The following is a 14,503-nucleotide window of genomic DNA, read 5'->3' on the forward strand; positions in this document are numbered from 1 at the left end:
TTATTATTAAAGACAAATCTGGTAAGCATATAATCCATACAATCCACGAAAGTCCTTCTAACAAAATCATATGCATTCTTAAATTTCACCTTAAAAATAAGGCAAACCTTTCTATATTTCTTAGCCAAGTTAATCAACTCATTAACATCCACTACATTATCAACCAACGATCTACCTTTGAGGAAAACCGATTAATTAGTAGAAATAAGTTTATCCATCAACTTAACTAGTCTAAAAGCCAACACTTTTGCTACCAATTTGTATAGGGCTCCACAAGGGAAATAGGTCGGAAATCACCCAACGAATTCTAACACTTTTACTACAAATTTATAATGAAACTGAGCAAGCATAACCGAAAATCTTTCATTAAAGAATTCCAAAATTTTCTTAATAAAAATAAAAATCCTTTGGATCAGGACTCTTACTACCATTGCAATGAAGCGCTGACCACTCTAATTCTCGGAGAAGAAAGGTAATAGTAAGGAAAAATTATCCTAAACATAAAGAAAATGGAAAACAACTTCCTCAAGATGAGACATATCAATAATAAACTCTTTAGAGAGATCTTAAAAATAGTTAGACACCTTTTTTTGAATCTCTGACTCTTCTTCAACCCAACCATCAACAACCTTGAGTACAACGAATGTGAGAGACACTAATACATTCTCCTTGCATAACCAACTTCCTTATCCTTTTTCTCTTTCCCTTGAATTTTATCGATATTTTCCCTTTTCTTCAAGAATAAATATTATTCGGTGACAACTTTATTATACATTCGAGCGTGCGATGCACTCAGATATTTTTCGTGACATGACAAAGTTTCTTGCCTTATTCTTCTTAATCCTACAATCCAAATCCCTAATATGATAAGAACATATCAAAATCTAAAGTTGACTTAGCAGAATTTTGATGTCTATCCTTTTCAAAGCTATTAATTTTCCACTCTATAAATAACCTAATTGTTTTGTAAATCAAGAGTTTAACTGCTTTCCTACTCTCCAAGTAATTAGATACCTCAAATAAAAACGACAAATATTAAATTAAAAAAAGTGAAGGATGTGGACTAGAAGCACCTTCCAAACAAACCAACATGAATTTTATCAAATACACAACTAAAAAAATTCTAATAAATTTCTGCATTTTCGAATGTGAATTGAGAAAAAAAAAACACAGATATACTGATTGTTGCACATTCAAATGGCCATATAATGCAAGACTATCTCATATGTAACATACAAATTTTAGAGAGTGGATTGAGAAAACAAAACCATCAACAAACAAATAGTTGATTCAGCTAACTAGTCAATAGTCAGTGGCACAGTAGTAGATAACATTCTACAGAAATAAAACTAGTCACTTTTTCTCCTCTAAATTCACTTGTCATAATAAATATAGCAGAGTTAATTTTTAAATAAAAAAAAAAAACAAGAAACTAAATTGTATAACAACTAGTTAAGTTCTTCAAGTTAATTACTCAAACCATTCCACATTGTGAAAACACCACCACCTCCATTTGAAGCTTGCATGGAATCTCCCGCCGACCAACCTCCATAACCTCCGGAAGACATGTCGTAATCCGCTGTTCCCCCCATAACATTGTTATTATTCCCAATATACCCTCCACCACCATCATTCTCCATCAAACCCGGGTGATTCTGAATACTATAATCACCATTGTAGTTGTAAAAACCACTTTGTTGCTGCTGATGCAACTGAAGCTGAGTTTGTATATAACTCTGATCATGAAACGACGACGTATATAGTTCCTGGTTTTGTAGTGTTAACAAAGGTTGTTGTTGTTGTTGTTCAAATTGCATTAAAGGGTAACCTTGTAATTCTAACCTACTTGAACTTGAAGATCCTCCTAGTCCATATTGAAGTGCTATCATCTCTTGTTCCCTTTTTCTAGAACATTCTAGAGCTTGTGCTTCTTTCAACCGTTTTGCAGCACCTCCTCCTATTGGAAGAGTATTACTTTCGAGAATCGCTTTCACGTCGTAACGATTCATGTCGAAGTTTGTTACCGCGCTTAATCCTCTGAACTTAATTGCAGCTATATCATAAGCTTCCGCAGCTTCTTCTTCAGTGCCTATAAACAATACTTCCAAAATTATTATTATCATATTATGATTTCATTTTTTTTTCAAAATTGTTGTGCATGCATACGAAGCTTACTGAATGTTCCTAAGTAAAGATCTTTGTTCCCTGCAACTCTACCGATTCTCGCTTGCCATCTTCCATGTTGGTGATGCCTTGTGACTCCACGGTACATTGACGCACCCCTTGAAAATCCGCTGCTTTTTCTTCTTATGGATGCAACAAATTCTTGTCTTGTCATGTTCTTCATTTCTTCAACTTCCTTCTCATAGTTACTCATCTGAAAGACAATGAAGTGATTAATTTTGAATTGACCTAATTAAGTGATTAACATCATGACATGAACATAACTAATTACCGGAAAGTTTGTTGTGGTGGATGTTCCCCAGTACTTCAATGCAGCTAAATCATAAGCCCTCGCCGCTTTCTCTTCTTTGTCGTAACCACCTAAATAGACTGATGATGAAGAGAAGAAGAAAAGCCAAGATCAATTAACATAAAAATGTGTTTAGTCAATATTTCGGAAAAACCTAATTAGTATAGCTAATTTGTTATTACCTTGGCGACCTTTTCTTGATTGTCCTTCCCTTCTACAAGTATTATCCCAAAGATGAGCTTCATATCTTCCGGTCCATCTATGTCTATACAGATTTTGAAGGATAAAAACAAATCAAAATAATTGATATATTATATACTATGATTTAGTCGTAAACATCGTTCCGGTTGAATAACCAAAGAACTCAACAAATTGAAAGATGTAACTAGAGAATATTTTTTGGAAGAATTTCGAACCTTGTTACACCGCGATATATTGATGTTCTTTGGCCAAAGGTGTCCAAAGCTCTTTTAGGTGCAGCTGCTTCAACTATAGTGTTATTATTATCGGTTTCACATGTGGAATCTTTAGTACCTCTCCCCATTGATAATGTCAATGATTGCAAGTTATTGGTACCATTTTCTTGATATTGATCATAGCTATTGCTAGAAGTTGGTTCTAACGCTGAGTTGCTTTGTAGTGGCATGAAGAAGTAGTTATCTGAAGAATGATCGTTAATTTGATTAAAGGCTGCAAGATCTGACTCATTTTCAGTAGTACTCTTGCTGTTCACACCAAGAAAATCTGCAACCTTTGGAACTTCATTGCTAGTGTGAGTATTCATCAGATTCCAATCTGTTGATGAATAAAATAATCAACAAACATAGGTTATTATATATATACATGTGGAAGCTAGGAATGAAAAAGTTTAGTTAATTAAAGTACCATGATTTTGGAAAGGGGTTTCCAACATGTTGTCATTGACTAATGTTCCAAGAGAGAAATGATGTTGATAAGGTTGAGGTGGTACTGAGGAAGGGTGAGTTGGAGAAAGTGGAAATGAAAGCCAGTTGTTTGAGTTCATTTTGAAGGAAGGAAGATTGTGGAAATGAAATAGAAAGAAGTGAAAAATAGTGATATATATATAAGTTTACAAGGGCACTGCCTAGGGTTTAAAGAAGTGAACTCTCTTCACACCTTTGGAGGTGTTGATAAAGGGGGTGGGAGGAAGAGAGGTTGAAAAAGGAATTCTTTTAGAGGTAGGTCATTTAGTTTTAGAGCATGAAATGAGTATTTAACTATTATTTGAGTTTGAATAGGGAAAGATACAGCCCTATGTTGAAGGTTTAGTTTTAAATTAGTCTAGAGGATGACCCTTTTTCCAACCTAAAGAAACAAAGTTATAATCTGCTGCCAACAATGATGATTAAAATAATTGTATTTATTTAAGATGAGAGACACGAGTGTTATAATGAAACTAGCTATGACTTCAACACTTTTATAAAGACAAAGCCAGCATTCCAAATGGAAAAATCCAATTAAAGTATATAGTTTATTTTTGTGTCTACCCACTTGGTTTATTGGAACTCTCTTCCTCGATATGTGATATTAATGACTACTCAAAACCCAGCATTCCCACACTTAAAGACTAAATCTCTAAATCCACCACTATTCATAAAGTTTATAATACTACCGACCTATCTCTTTCTAAAGAAAAAGTAACAGTCAAATATCAAATATTTGACCTCATACATTTTTTTTTTACCAGGGAACAACATTTGGAAATGTTGTCTTGTTAATTTTTTTTCAGAGAAATTGTAATTTCGAATTAGGTGTCAAGAGAAAAAGTGTTAAAAGAGATATAAAATTGATTTGATGATTACATCCAGAAGTTAAAAGTTGTATGGGATAACAATATTTGATTTTCAGTCAATCGATTTTTTTTTCTTTATATGTGTATATTGATCAATGGATTGTCTCACATTCAAGATATGTATACATCATCTCACTTATATAATATTTTATTTTTATTTTTAAATTTAATGTGAGACTCTTACTTACTCTTAATATATCACTGATATTTGTTTTAGTTAAAACTGACTTGATATAATTCCCTTTGTTATTTTCTTGTGGGGAGAGTTTTTGTTCTATTTTTAGCACTGTAAGCTTAATAAGTCAAGTTGATTTTGAGTTAGATACTACATTTTTCTATCTTTAAAACAAATCTCACAAAATTTAAAAATAATATGAGTTGTTCATATTATAACAAATAAATGACTGTTGTTCTCTTGTAATGAGAATGCTTAATATCAACCCTCAATTAATCTCTTTCTCCACACTCAATTACTCAATTTTCACCAATCTTATAGTTTTAAGTTCTAACATTTGTCATCAAGTTTCTGATTCAATACACAAAATACTTAGTGTGCAACATGGATTTTATCTCTATTGAAAGAATCTCTTCAAACTTATTCATCATTTGATGCGAAAAATTATGACAAATGGTGCAAGCAAATGAAGGTGTTGTTTGGTTACCAAGATATTTTTGATGTGATCAAGAACGATGTGAATCCTTTTGTCGAATGTGCAACAGATGCACAACGAGCATCACATGAGTAGGAAAAGAAGAAAGGTTTCAAGGTGTTGTTTTTAATCCCTCAATTTGTTGATATGGATAATTTCGAGAAAATTGATGATTGTGAATCATCGAAGCAAGCGTGAGAAATATTGGAGAAGGCATACACAAGGGCTAACAAGGCGAAGGTTATGCGGTTACAAACTCACAAACGTAAACTTGAGTTGATTCAAATGGAGGAGAATGAGACCCTCAACGATTTCACGACGAGAATTACTCGTTTGGTGAACCAAGTAAAAGAATTTGGAGAAACGATCACGGAGTAGTATGTTGTCATAAAATTCTTGCGTTCTTTGACGCCAAGATTCAATAACATAATCGTATCGATTGAGGAATCGAATGATCTTGCAATGATGAGCAAAGAGGAGCTACAAAGCTCTTTTGAGGCACATGAGTAGAGAATGGAGGAAAATAATGCTGATAAGGCAAAGACTGTTGGTGTAAGCCCTAGAGGCCAATACATTTTGGTACTTGTATCGAATAATAAAAGGCATTCTCTTTATTATGGTTGATTAATAAAGTCCCTGGAATAGATAGTCCGTTTAATGTATTAAGTGTGACTTAATCATGAGAACACATTAAACATAAGGACATTATTCCTAAAGTATCCGTAGTCGAGCTTTAGTGTGAAGTGGGATAACATTAAAGCATTAAGACTATTATGTTTGTAGACTGATGATCACATCTCATGGATCATGGATAAAGAGTTATCAAGTCTTAAACATAGGTATGAATATTAGGAGTAATACTTATACCGGATTGACCCGCTATGAGAATACTATATAGAAAGTTATGCAAGGTGTCATAAGTTATTCTCATGGTGATAATAGTGTATTCCACTCTTCGACCTGAAACCACTATGGATCCTAGATGTAGAGTCGAGTGCTTTATTGCTGATCCAACGTTGTCCGTAACTGGATAACCATAAAGACAGTTAATGGGTACTCCACAAAGCATGCTGAGGGACATGAGTGTCCTAGATGGAATTTGCCCATCCTGCGTAACAGGATAAATGTCTATGGGCCCAATATTGAACTGAACAAGGATGACACGGTCTATGCCTTGTGTTCAATATAGACATAAGGGCAAAAGGGTAATTATACACATAAGTATTATCACAGAAGGAATTGTCAGATCACATGACATTTTCGTGTCTTGGGTAGCAGTGATGTGTTGCTAGATACTGCTCACTGCTTATTAAGTTAAATGAGTGATTTAATATAATTGCCAACGTCACGAAAACCTACAGGGTCACACACAAAGGACGGATTGATGAGAGATAGAGTAACTAAGGAATACCGTAAGGTACGGTGCCCTTAAGTGAGTTATAGAGCATCGTAAGGTACGATGTACTTGAGTAGAATACGAAATATGGTAAGGTACCATGAGCTTAAGTGATTTTGGGCATATTATAAGATATGGGCCAAAATACACTTAAGTGGGCTTTTAGCTTGAAGCCCACACAAGTGGTTCTATAAATAGAACCCTTGTGCAGAAGCAAAAATTTGCGGTTGCATTATTTTCGTTTTCTATCACTCTCTCTCTCTCTCACTCAAAGCCTTCATTCGTACCAGCTAGCACTGAGATTGAAGGAACCCGTTCGTGTGGACTGAGTAGAGACGTTGTCATCGTTCAACGTTCGTGATCGCTTCGTGGATTGGCATCAAAGGTTTTGATCGTCACAAGAGATCTGCACCAAAGGTTTCAACCGTCACAAGAGGTAAATACTCTATCACTGAACATGACCATTCGTAAGGATCTCTAAAGGAGAAAATTTTAATTTCCGCTGCGCTTTGGGTCGCAATTCTCCTTCAGTGGTATCAGAGCCACTTACGAAACCATGAATCGGATAGGTGTTTAATTTCTGTATTAATATGATTAAAAGACAGAATGAATCAATTAATTAAACGGGTAATTAAATTTGGCATCATGAGTGTACAAGTTGGATGATTGATGTTGACTATGCTTCGGAATCCGACATTAGTATGGTGAAGCAGCGATACATCGATCATCCATAGGTTACGCAATTGAGACCGATCAACTTATATATGATATAAGTAATCCTAATGCAAAATACGGTATATGTGATATACTGTTTCTGTTTCGTTCATTCGAACACTAAATGATTGTTTTCCTTTGAGCGATCAATGGTCATTTGCTTCGGAATCCGACATTAGTATGGTGAAGCAATGACCTGTTGATCAATCATACTGAATCAACAATCGAGGTGTGTTTGACGGTCTGAAATTGGCGCATTAGGGTTGGTGACGGCGCAAGGGTTGTGCCGTCAAGGAGTTGTGAATTTAGGGCTTTTTGGAAGAGGTCCGTAGACTGTTTCAAAGCCCTATTAGTTTGGCCGCGTAAAGCTCGTGTGACGAGCGCAACAGGCGTAACAAACAAGACGCGTGACGTTCGTAATAGACCCATGACGGTCGTAACAAGGGCGTGACGGTCGTCACGTGCTTTGTGACGGTCGTCACATTCACAAGTCCAGAAAACTAGGCATTTCTGTTTTGGCCCTGTGACGGGCGTAACATGCCTGTGACGGTCGTCACACTCACAAGGTCAAAATTCTCGGGGTTCCTGTTTTGTGACTACGCAAGGGTTGTGTTCCTGTTTTGTGACTACGCAGCGGAACCCCCGGCTGACTCTGCGTAGTGTGGTCGGTCGCCGAAATTTAATTTGGTTTTAATTAATTAAAGGAATTAAAATTTAATAATAACAATGTGTTTATTATTATTGCCTTGTGGTGATCAGTTATGGCCTTAGTTGTCCTTTATTTTGTTTTGGGTTTTTAAATACGACCTGCGTGTCGTGCCTCTCCTTTTGATATCTTAATGTAACTTCTTTTCTCATCTCAAACCCTCGTATGTAAAACGAGTTTCTTCTGGAATGTAATGTTATGAATAAAGAGAAGAAGACAATGTTATGAAGAAAGAGAAGATTTCAATATCAAAAGAGGACAATCTTGAAGATCTTGCTTGAAGAAGCTTAGAGAAGAATTCAATATTAAAGGAGGACAACCTTGAAGATCTTGCTTGGAGAAGCTTAGATCGTAGTAGGTTAGCTTAGGTTCTCTCATTGGCTTGAGAGAACAATTGCGCTAGGGGCCATAACTGTTTCATTTTGTTTGTATGTATGTTGATGCATGTGAATGTATGTTGATGCATGTGAGAGACGATTTATATGATAAACAAGCCGGTGAGATCATAACAATTGCAATTCCCTCAAACTAAAATATTAAGTTTATGCTTTCCAAGTTTTAGCACTCATCAAGACTAGTATCAGATAATGTAGGTTTCGCCAAAGCGAGGTGCATGTTCTATATTAGTAAGGTGCGATGGGATAATTGTAATATCCAACTGCTAAAACAATGGGTCAAACTTAACTAAACAAATTATGATGATATTATATATGTTTGCTTTCCAAGTTTTAGCACTCATCAAGACTAGTATCGAATAATGTAGGTTTCGCCAAAGCGAGGTGCATGTTCTATATTAGTAAGGTGCGATGGGATAATTGTAATATCCAACTGCTAAGACAATGGGTCAAACTTAATTATAATAATATCATATATGTTTTAGAAGCAAGAGTTGGGAATAATCCATATGATGGATTGGAATAAGGAGTTATTCACCCAACTGAAATTTTCGAGAGTTGTATGAGATACAACTGGAAGGAGTTCCTACCTAAATAACCTAGTTTTGTGTAATCCGCCTACGCGGACTTAGAACGAAGTGAAATATGGATCTCGACCCACTAGAAAATCTTCCAACGGGATTTTCCGAATCAAATGATGAGGGTCATTTGTTTTGAATAAAATAGTGGGAGCATATTTGATTAAAGGCCTAATTAAATATGTCAATGATACTTATATTTTCTTAATTCTTATGTAGATTACCATGACAACAAACACCTCTAACAACATCTTGCGATCAATCCTTGACAAGGAAAAATTGTCTGGGACAAATTTCCTGGATTGGCACCGAAACCTGAGGATTGTCCTCAAACATGATAAAAAGCTGTATGTCTTGGAGACTCCTGTTCCTGAAGAGGAACCTCCTAGTTCTGCACCTAAGGCAGAAAGAGATGCTTATAAGAAGCATGTCGATGATGCCAATGAAACTGCTTGTCTCATGCTAGCTACCATGAACTCAGAATTGCAAAAGCAACATGAGAACATGTCAGCGTTCGATATGATTGAACACCTGAAGTTGCTCTATCAAGAGCAAGCAAGGCATGAGAGGTTTGAAGTTTCAAAAGCCCTTTTTCAAAGCAAGTTAGCTGAGGGAGCCCCTGTAAGTCACCATGTGCTCAAGATGATTGGGTATGTGGAAAACCTTGAAAGGTTGGGTTTTCCCCTCGGAAAGGAACTTGCGACTGATTTGATCTTGCAATCGTTGCCAGATAGATTCAGTCAATTTGTCCTAAATTTCAATATGAATGATATGGATAAATCTCTTCCTGGACTGCTAGGCATGTTAAGAACAGCTGAACAGAATCTGAAGACAAAAGGGAAGTCCATTCTGATGATCAGAAATGGAAAGAGACAGAACAAAAGGCCCACCAAGCAGGGTGATAAAGGGAAAGGCAAGGAAGTTGCCAAACCCAGACCCACTGTTGCTGCTTTGAAGCCTACTGGAGGCATAGCAAAGGCAGGCACCTGCTTCCATTGCGGTAAGACCGGACACTGGAAGAGAAACTGCCCAAAGTACCTGGAAGATACGAAGAATGGAGTAGAGACTTCAACTTCAGGTATTTTTGTTATTGAAATAAATTTATCTACTTCTGCATCATGGATATTAGATACTGGATGCGGTTCTCACATTTGTACAAATGTGCAGGGGCTAAAAAGAAGTAGAGATTTGGCAAAAGGTGAAGTTGACCTACGAGTTGGCAATGGAGCAAAGGTTGCTGCTTTAGCCGTAGGAATTTATGTATTAACTTTACCTAGTGGTTTAATAATTCAGTTAGAGAACTGCTATTATGTACCTGCAATTATCAGGAATATTATTTCCATTTCTTGTTTGGACAAGTTTGGTTTTTCATTTATAATAAAGAACAATTGTTGCTAAATTTATTTGAATGATATATTCTATGCTACTGCACAAATGAGCAATGGACTATATGTCCTTGATCTCGAAATGCCTATATATAACATTAATACTAAAAGGATGAAACCTAATGAGTTAAATCCAACTTACCTTTGGCATTGTCGATTAGGCCACATAAATGAGAAACGCATTTCCAAACTCCATAAAGATGGACTCTTGGACTCTTTTGATTATGAATCATATGAGACATGCAGATCTTGTTTAATTGGAAAGATGACAAAATCTCCATTCACAGGAAAAGGTGAAAGAGCTAATGATCTTTTGGCCCTCATACATACTGATGTATGTGGACCACTGAACATACCAGCCAGAGGAGGTTTTCAGTACTTCATCACATTCACTGATGATTTCAGTAGATATGGTTATGTGTATTTAATGAAACACAAATCAGAGTCCTTTGAAAAGTTCAAGGAATTCAAGCATGAAGTACAAAACCAACTAGGTAAGAATATTAAAACTCTTCGATCAGATCGAGGTGGTGAGTATTTAAGCCTAGAGTTTGATGACCATCTGAAAGAGTGTGGGATCCTATCCCAACTTACTCCTCCTGGAACACCCCAATGGAATGGTGTATCTGAGAGAAGAAATCGAACCCTGTTAGACATGGTCCGATCCATGATGAGTCACGCAGATCTTCCAAACTCCTTTTGGGGACATGCACTATTGACAGCAGCTTACACACTTAACCGTGTTCCATCCAAGAAGGTTGATAAGACACCATATGAGATATGGAGTGGTAAGAAACCACATATGTCTTACATGAAGATTTGGGGTTGCGAGGTTTATGTGAAACGACAAATTTCAACTAAGCTTGAGCCCAAATCTGATAAATGCTTATTTGTGGGATATCCTAAAGAAACAAAGGGGTATTACTTCTACAATCCTTCTGAAGGCAAAGTATTTGTCGCTCGAACTGGAGTTTTTCTAGAAAAGGATTTTATTTCCAAAGGAACCAGTGGGAAGAAAGTAGAGCTTGAAGAAATTCAAGAATCACAAAGCATAGATACACCTATGGAGGAACTAGAGCAGGAAACACAAGAAGTTGTGGAAGAGCAACCTGCTCAAGTAGAACAAAACCAGCGTAGGTCAAGCAGGATACGTCAACTACCTGAGAGATATGGATATCTCATAACTGATCAAGGTGATGTATTACTCATGGATCAAGATGAGCCTGTGACCTACCAAGAGGCCATAACTGGTCCCGAGTCTGAGAAGTGGCTAGAAGCCATGAAATCTGAAATGGATTCCATGTACACAAACCAAGTTTGGACCTTGGTAGAGCCTCCTGTAGGAGTTAACCCTATAGGATGCAAGTGGGTCTTCAAAAAGAAGACTGACATGGATGGTAAGGTACATACCTATAAGGCAAGACTGGTTGCAAAAGGATACAAACAAATTCATGGGATTGACTATGATGAAACCTTTTCACCAGTTGCAATGCTTAAATCTGTTCGGATTTTACTTGCTATCGCTGCATATCATGATTATGAAATATGGCAGATGGATGTCAAAACTGCTTTCCTTAATGGAAATCTTCTTGAGGATGTGTACATGACACAGCCTGAAGGATTTGACATACCAGAGGAAGCCCAAAAGATATGTAAGTTACAAAGATCAATCTATGGATTGAAGCAAGCTTCCAGAAGATGGAATCTTCGTTTTGATGAAACAGTAAAACAATATGGATTCATCAAGAACGAAGATGAGCCTTGTGTCTACAAGAAGGTTAGTGGGAGCATGATCGTATTCCTGGTATTATATGTAGATGACATATTACTTATTGGAAACGATATCCCTACCCTGCAACAAGCAAAGTCTTGGGTGGGGAAATGCTTATCTATGAAGGACCTAGGTGAAGCAGCCTATATATTAGGAATCGGAATCTATAGAGATAGATCATAAAATGCTTGGCCTAAGTCAGAGTACATAGACAAGGTGCTGAGACGCTTTAATATGAATGATTCCAATGGTTATGTGTTTTGCTGAAATGGTGGCGCTGTGAGCTTGAAAAGTTCAAAGCAAGATACAGTTACTGAATCTACAACCGAGGCCGAGTATATTCCTGCCTCAAGTGCAGCAAAGGAAGCTGTTTGGATCAAAAAGTTCATTAGTGAACTTGGCATAGTCCCTAGCATTGTGGATCCCATTGGTCTCTATTATGATAACAATGGTGCTATCGCATAAGCTAAGGAGCCTAGATCTCACCGACGATCCAAACACATACTTAGACGTTGTGTGAGAATATGTGGAGTACCTACACTTGACAATATAGCCGACCCACTGACAAAGCCTCTTGCGCAGCACAAGCATGATGGCCATACTAGATCAATGGGCATAAGGGGTATACCTGATTGGCTCTAGTGCTAGTGGGAGATTGTTGGTGTAAGCCCTAGAGGCCAATACATTTTGGTACTTGTATCGAATAATAAAAGGCATTCTCTTTATTATGGTTGATTAATAAAGTCCCTGGAATAGATAGTCCGTTTAATGTATTAAGTGTGACTTAATCATGAGAACACATTAAACATAAGGACATTATTCCTAAAGTATCCGTAATCGAGCTTTAGTGTGAAGTGGGATAACATTAAAGCATTAAGACTATTATGTTTGTAGACTGATGATCACATCTCATGGATCATGGATAAAGAGTTATCAAGTCTTAAACATAGGTATGAATATTAGGAGTAATACTTATACCGGATTGACCCGCTATGAGAATACTATATAGAAAGTTATGCAAGGTGTCATAAGTTATTCTCATGGTGATAATAGTGTATTCCACTCTTCGACCTGAAACCACTATGGATCCTAGATGTAGAGTCGAGTGCTTTATTGCTGATCCAACGTTGTCCGTAACTGGATAACCATAAAGACAGTTAATGGGTACTCCACAAAGCATGCTGAGGGACATGAGTGTCCTAGATGGAATTTGCCCATCCTGCGTAACAGGATAAATGTCTATGGGCCCAATATTGAACTGAACAAGGATGACACGGTCTATGCCTTGTGTTCAATATAGACATAAGGGCAAAAGGGTAATTATACACATAAGTATTATCACAGAAGGAATTGTCAGATCACATGACATTTTCGTGTCTTGGGTAGCAGTGATGTGTTGCTAGATACCGCTCACTGCTTATTAAGTTAAATGAGTGATTTAATATAATTGCCAACGTCACGAAAACCTACAGGGTCACACACAAAGGACGGATTGATGAGAGATAGAGTAACTAAGGAATACCGTAAGGTACGATGCCCTTAAGTGAGTTATAGAGCATCGTAAGGTACGATGTACTTGAGTAGAATACGAAATATGGTAAGGTACCATGAGCTTAAGTGATTTTGGGCATATTATAAGATATGGGCCAAAATACACTTAAGTGGGCTTTTAGCTTGAAGCCCACACAAGTGGTTCTATAAATAGAACCCTTGTGCAGAAGCAAAAATTTGCGGTTGCATTATTTTCGTTTTCTATCACTCTCTCTCTCTCACTCAAAGCCTTCATTCGTACCAGCTAGCACTGAGATTGAAGGAACCCGTTCGTGTGGACTGAGTAGAGACGTTGTCATCGTTCAACGTTCGTGATCGCTTCGTGGATTGGCATCAAAGGTTTTGATCGTCACAAGAGATCTGCACCAAAGGTTTCAACCGTCACAAGAGGTAAATACTCTATCACTGAACATGACCATTCGTAAGGATCTCTAAAGGAGAAAATTTTAATTTCCGCTGCGCTTTGGGTCGCAATTCTCCTTCAAAGACACAGATCACTTTGCAAGCCAGTTTCAATGAGAGAGACAAAAAGGAGAATGGAAAGTGTCCCATGGAAAAAGGTAGAGGGAACTTTTAGAATTTTGGTGGGAGAGAGTCTCAAAATTTCAAGAATTCAACATTCCAAAAGAGAGAAAACAGTGGTAGTAAGGTTGTTGGATCAAACAACTCTAGAGGAGGCAATTTAAGAGGTAGAGGTGGAAGAAGAATGGTTGACAAGAGCAACATGCAGTACTTTAATTGTCAAAAACTTGGTCATTTTGCAAGAAAATGCAATTCCAACAAGAAAGAATCTCAAGAAGATGAAGATAGAGTTGTAAGACAAGAGTTTGATGGTGAGAACACACTCTTGATCACGATCACAAAGGGGAATACAGCAGCAGTATGTTGCAGGACAACAACAACAATAGTTTGAAAAATGTTGCAGAAGCATGTTATAATCGGTTACATAAATGCTAAAACTGGTTACATGCTAAAGAAAATGCAATGGTGACTTTGAAAGAAGTAGTGCAGTGAAACGATCAATGGTATTTGGACTCTGAATGCTCAATGCATATGACGGGGAGGAAATAT

The 14,503-nt window shown here is 37.0% G+C and overlaps 1 protein-coding gene across 1 annotated transcript; it reads right to left on the reverse strand.

Annotated features, from left to right (window-relative positions):
• Positions 1–1,270: 1,270 nt before the first annotated feature.
• Positions 1,271–3,756, reverse strand: LOC127083571 (AP2-like ethylene-responsive transcription factor PLT2). Its single transcript, XM_051023884.1, has 6 exons — positions 3,359–3,756; positions 2,890–3,268; positions 2,656–2,738; positions 2,456–2,553; positions 2,176–2,377; positions 1,271–2,089 (listed from the first exon to the last, which is right to left on the reverse strand). The coding sequence occupies exons 1-6, from the start codon at positions 3,495–3,497 to the stop codon at positions 1,467–1,469; spliced, it is 1,524 nt and encodes a 507-aa protein (XP_050879841.1). The 5' UTR covers positions 3,498–3,756; the 3' UTR covers positions 1,271–1,466.
• Between the last annotated feature and the right edge of the window lie 10,747 nt (positions 3,757–14,503).

Source organism: Lathyrus oleraceus, chromosome 5 (genome assembly GCF_024323335.1).
Source record: "Lathyrus oleraceus cultivar Zhongwan6 chromosome 5, CAAS_Psat_ZW6_1.0, whole genome shotgun sequence".
In the NCBI taxonomy this organism is placed as follows: Eukaryota; Viridiplantae; Streptophyta; class Magnoliopsida; order Fabales; family Fabaceae; genus Lathyrus; species Lathyrus oleraceus.

What these genes read in the sequence shown, in the direction of transcription:
- LOC127083571 (XM_051023884.1), bottom strand. Translation starts at nt 3,497, where the DNA reads ATGAACTCAAACAACTGGCTTTCATTTCCACTTTCTCCAACTCACCCT. An exon ending in AACCCCTTTCCAAAATCATG is followed by an intron (nt 3,269 to 3,358) that starts GTACTTTAATTA and finishes ATTCATCAACAG; the next exon opens with ATTGGAATCTGATGAATACT. An exon ending in ATCAAGAAAAGGTCGCCAAG is followed by an intron (nt 2,554 to 2,655) that starts GTAATAACAAAT and finishes CTTCATCATCAG; the next exon opens with TCTATTTAGGTGGTTACGAC.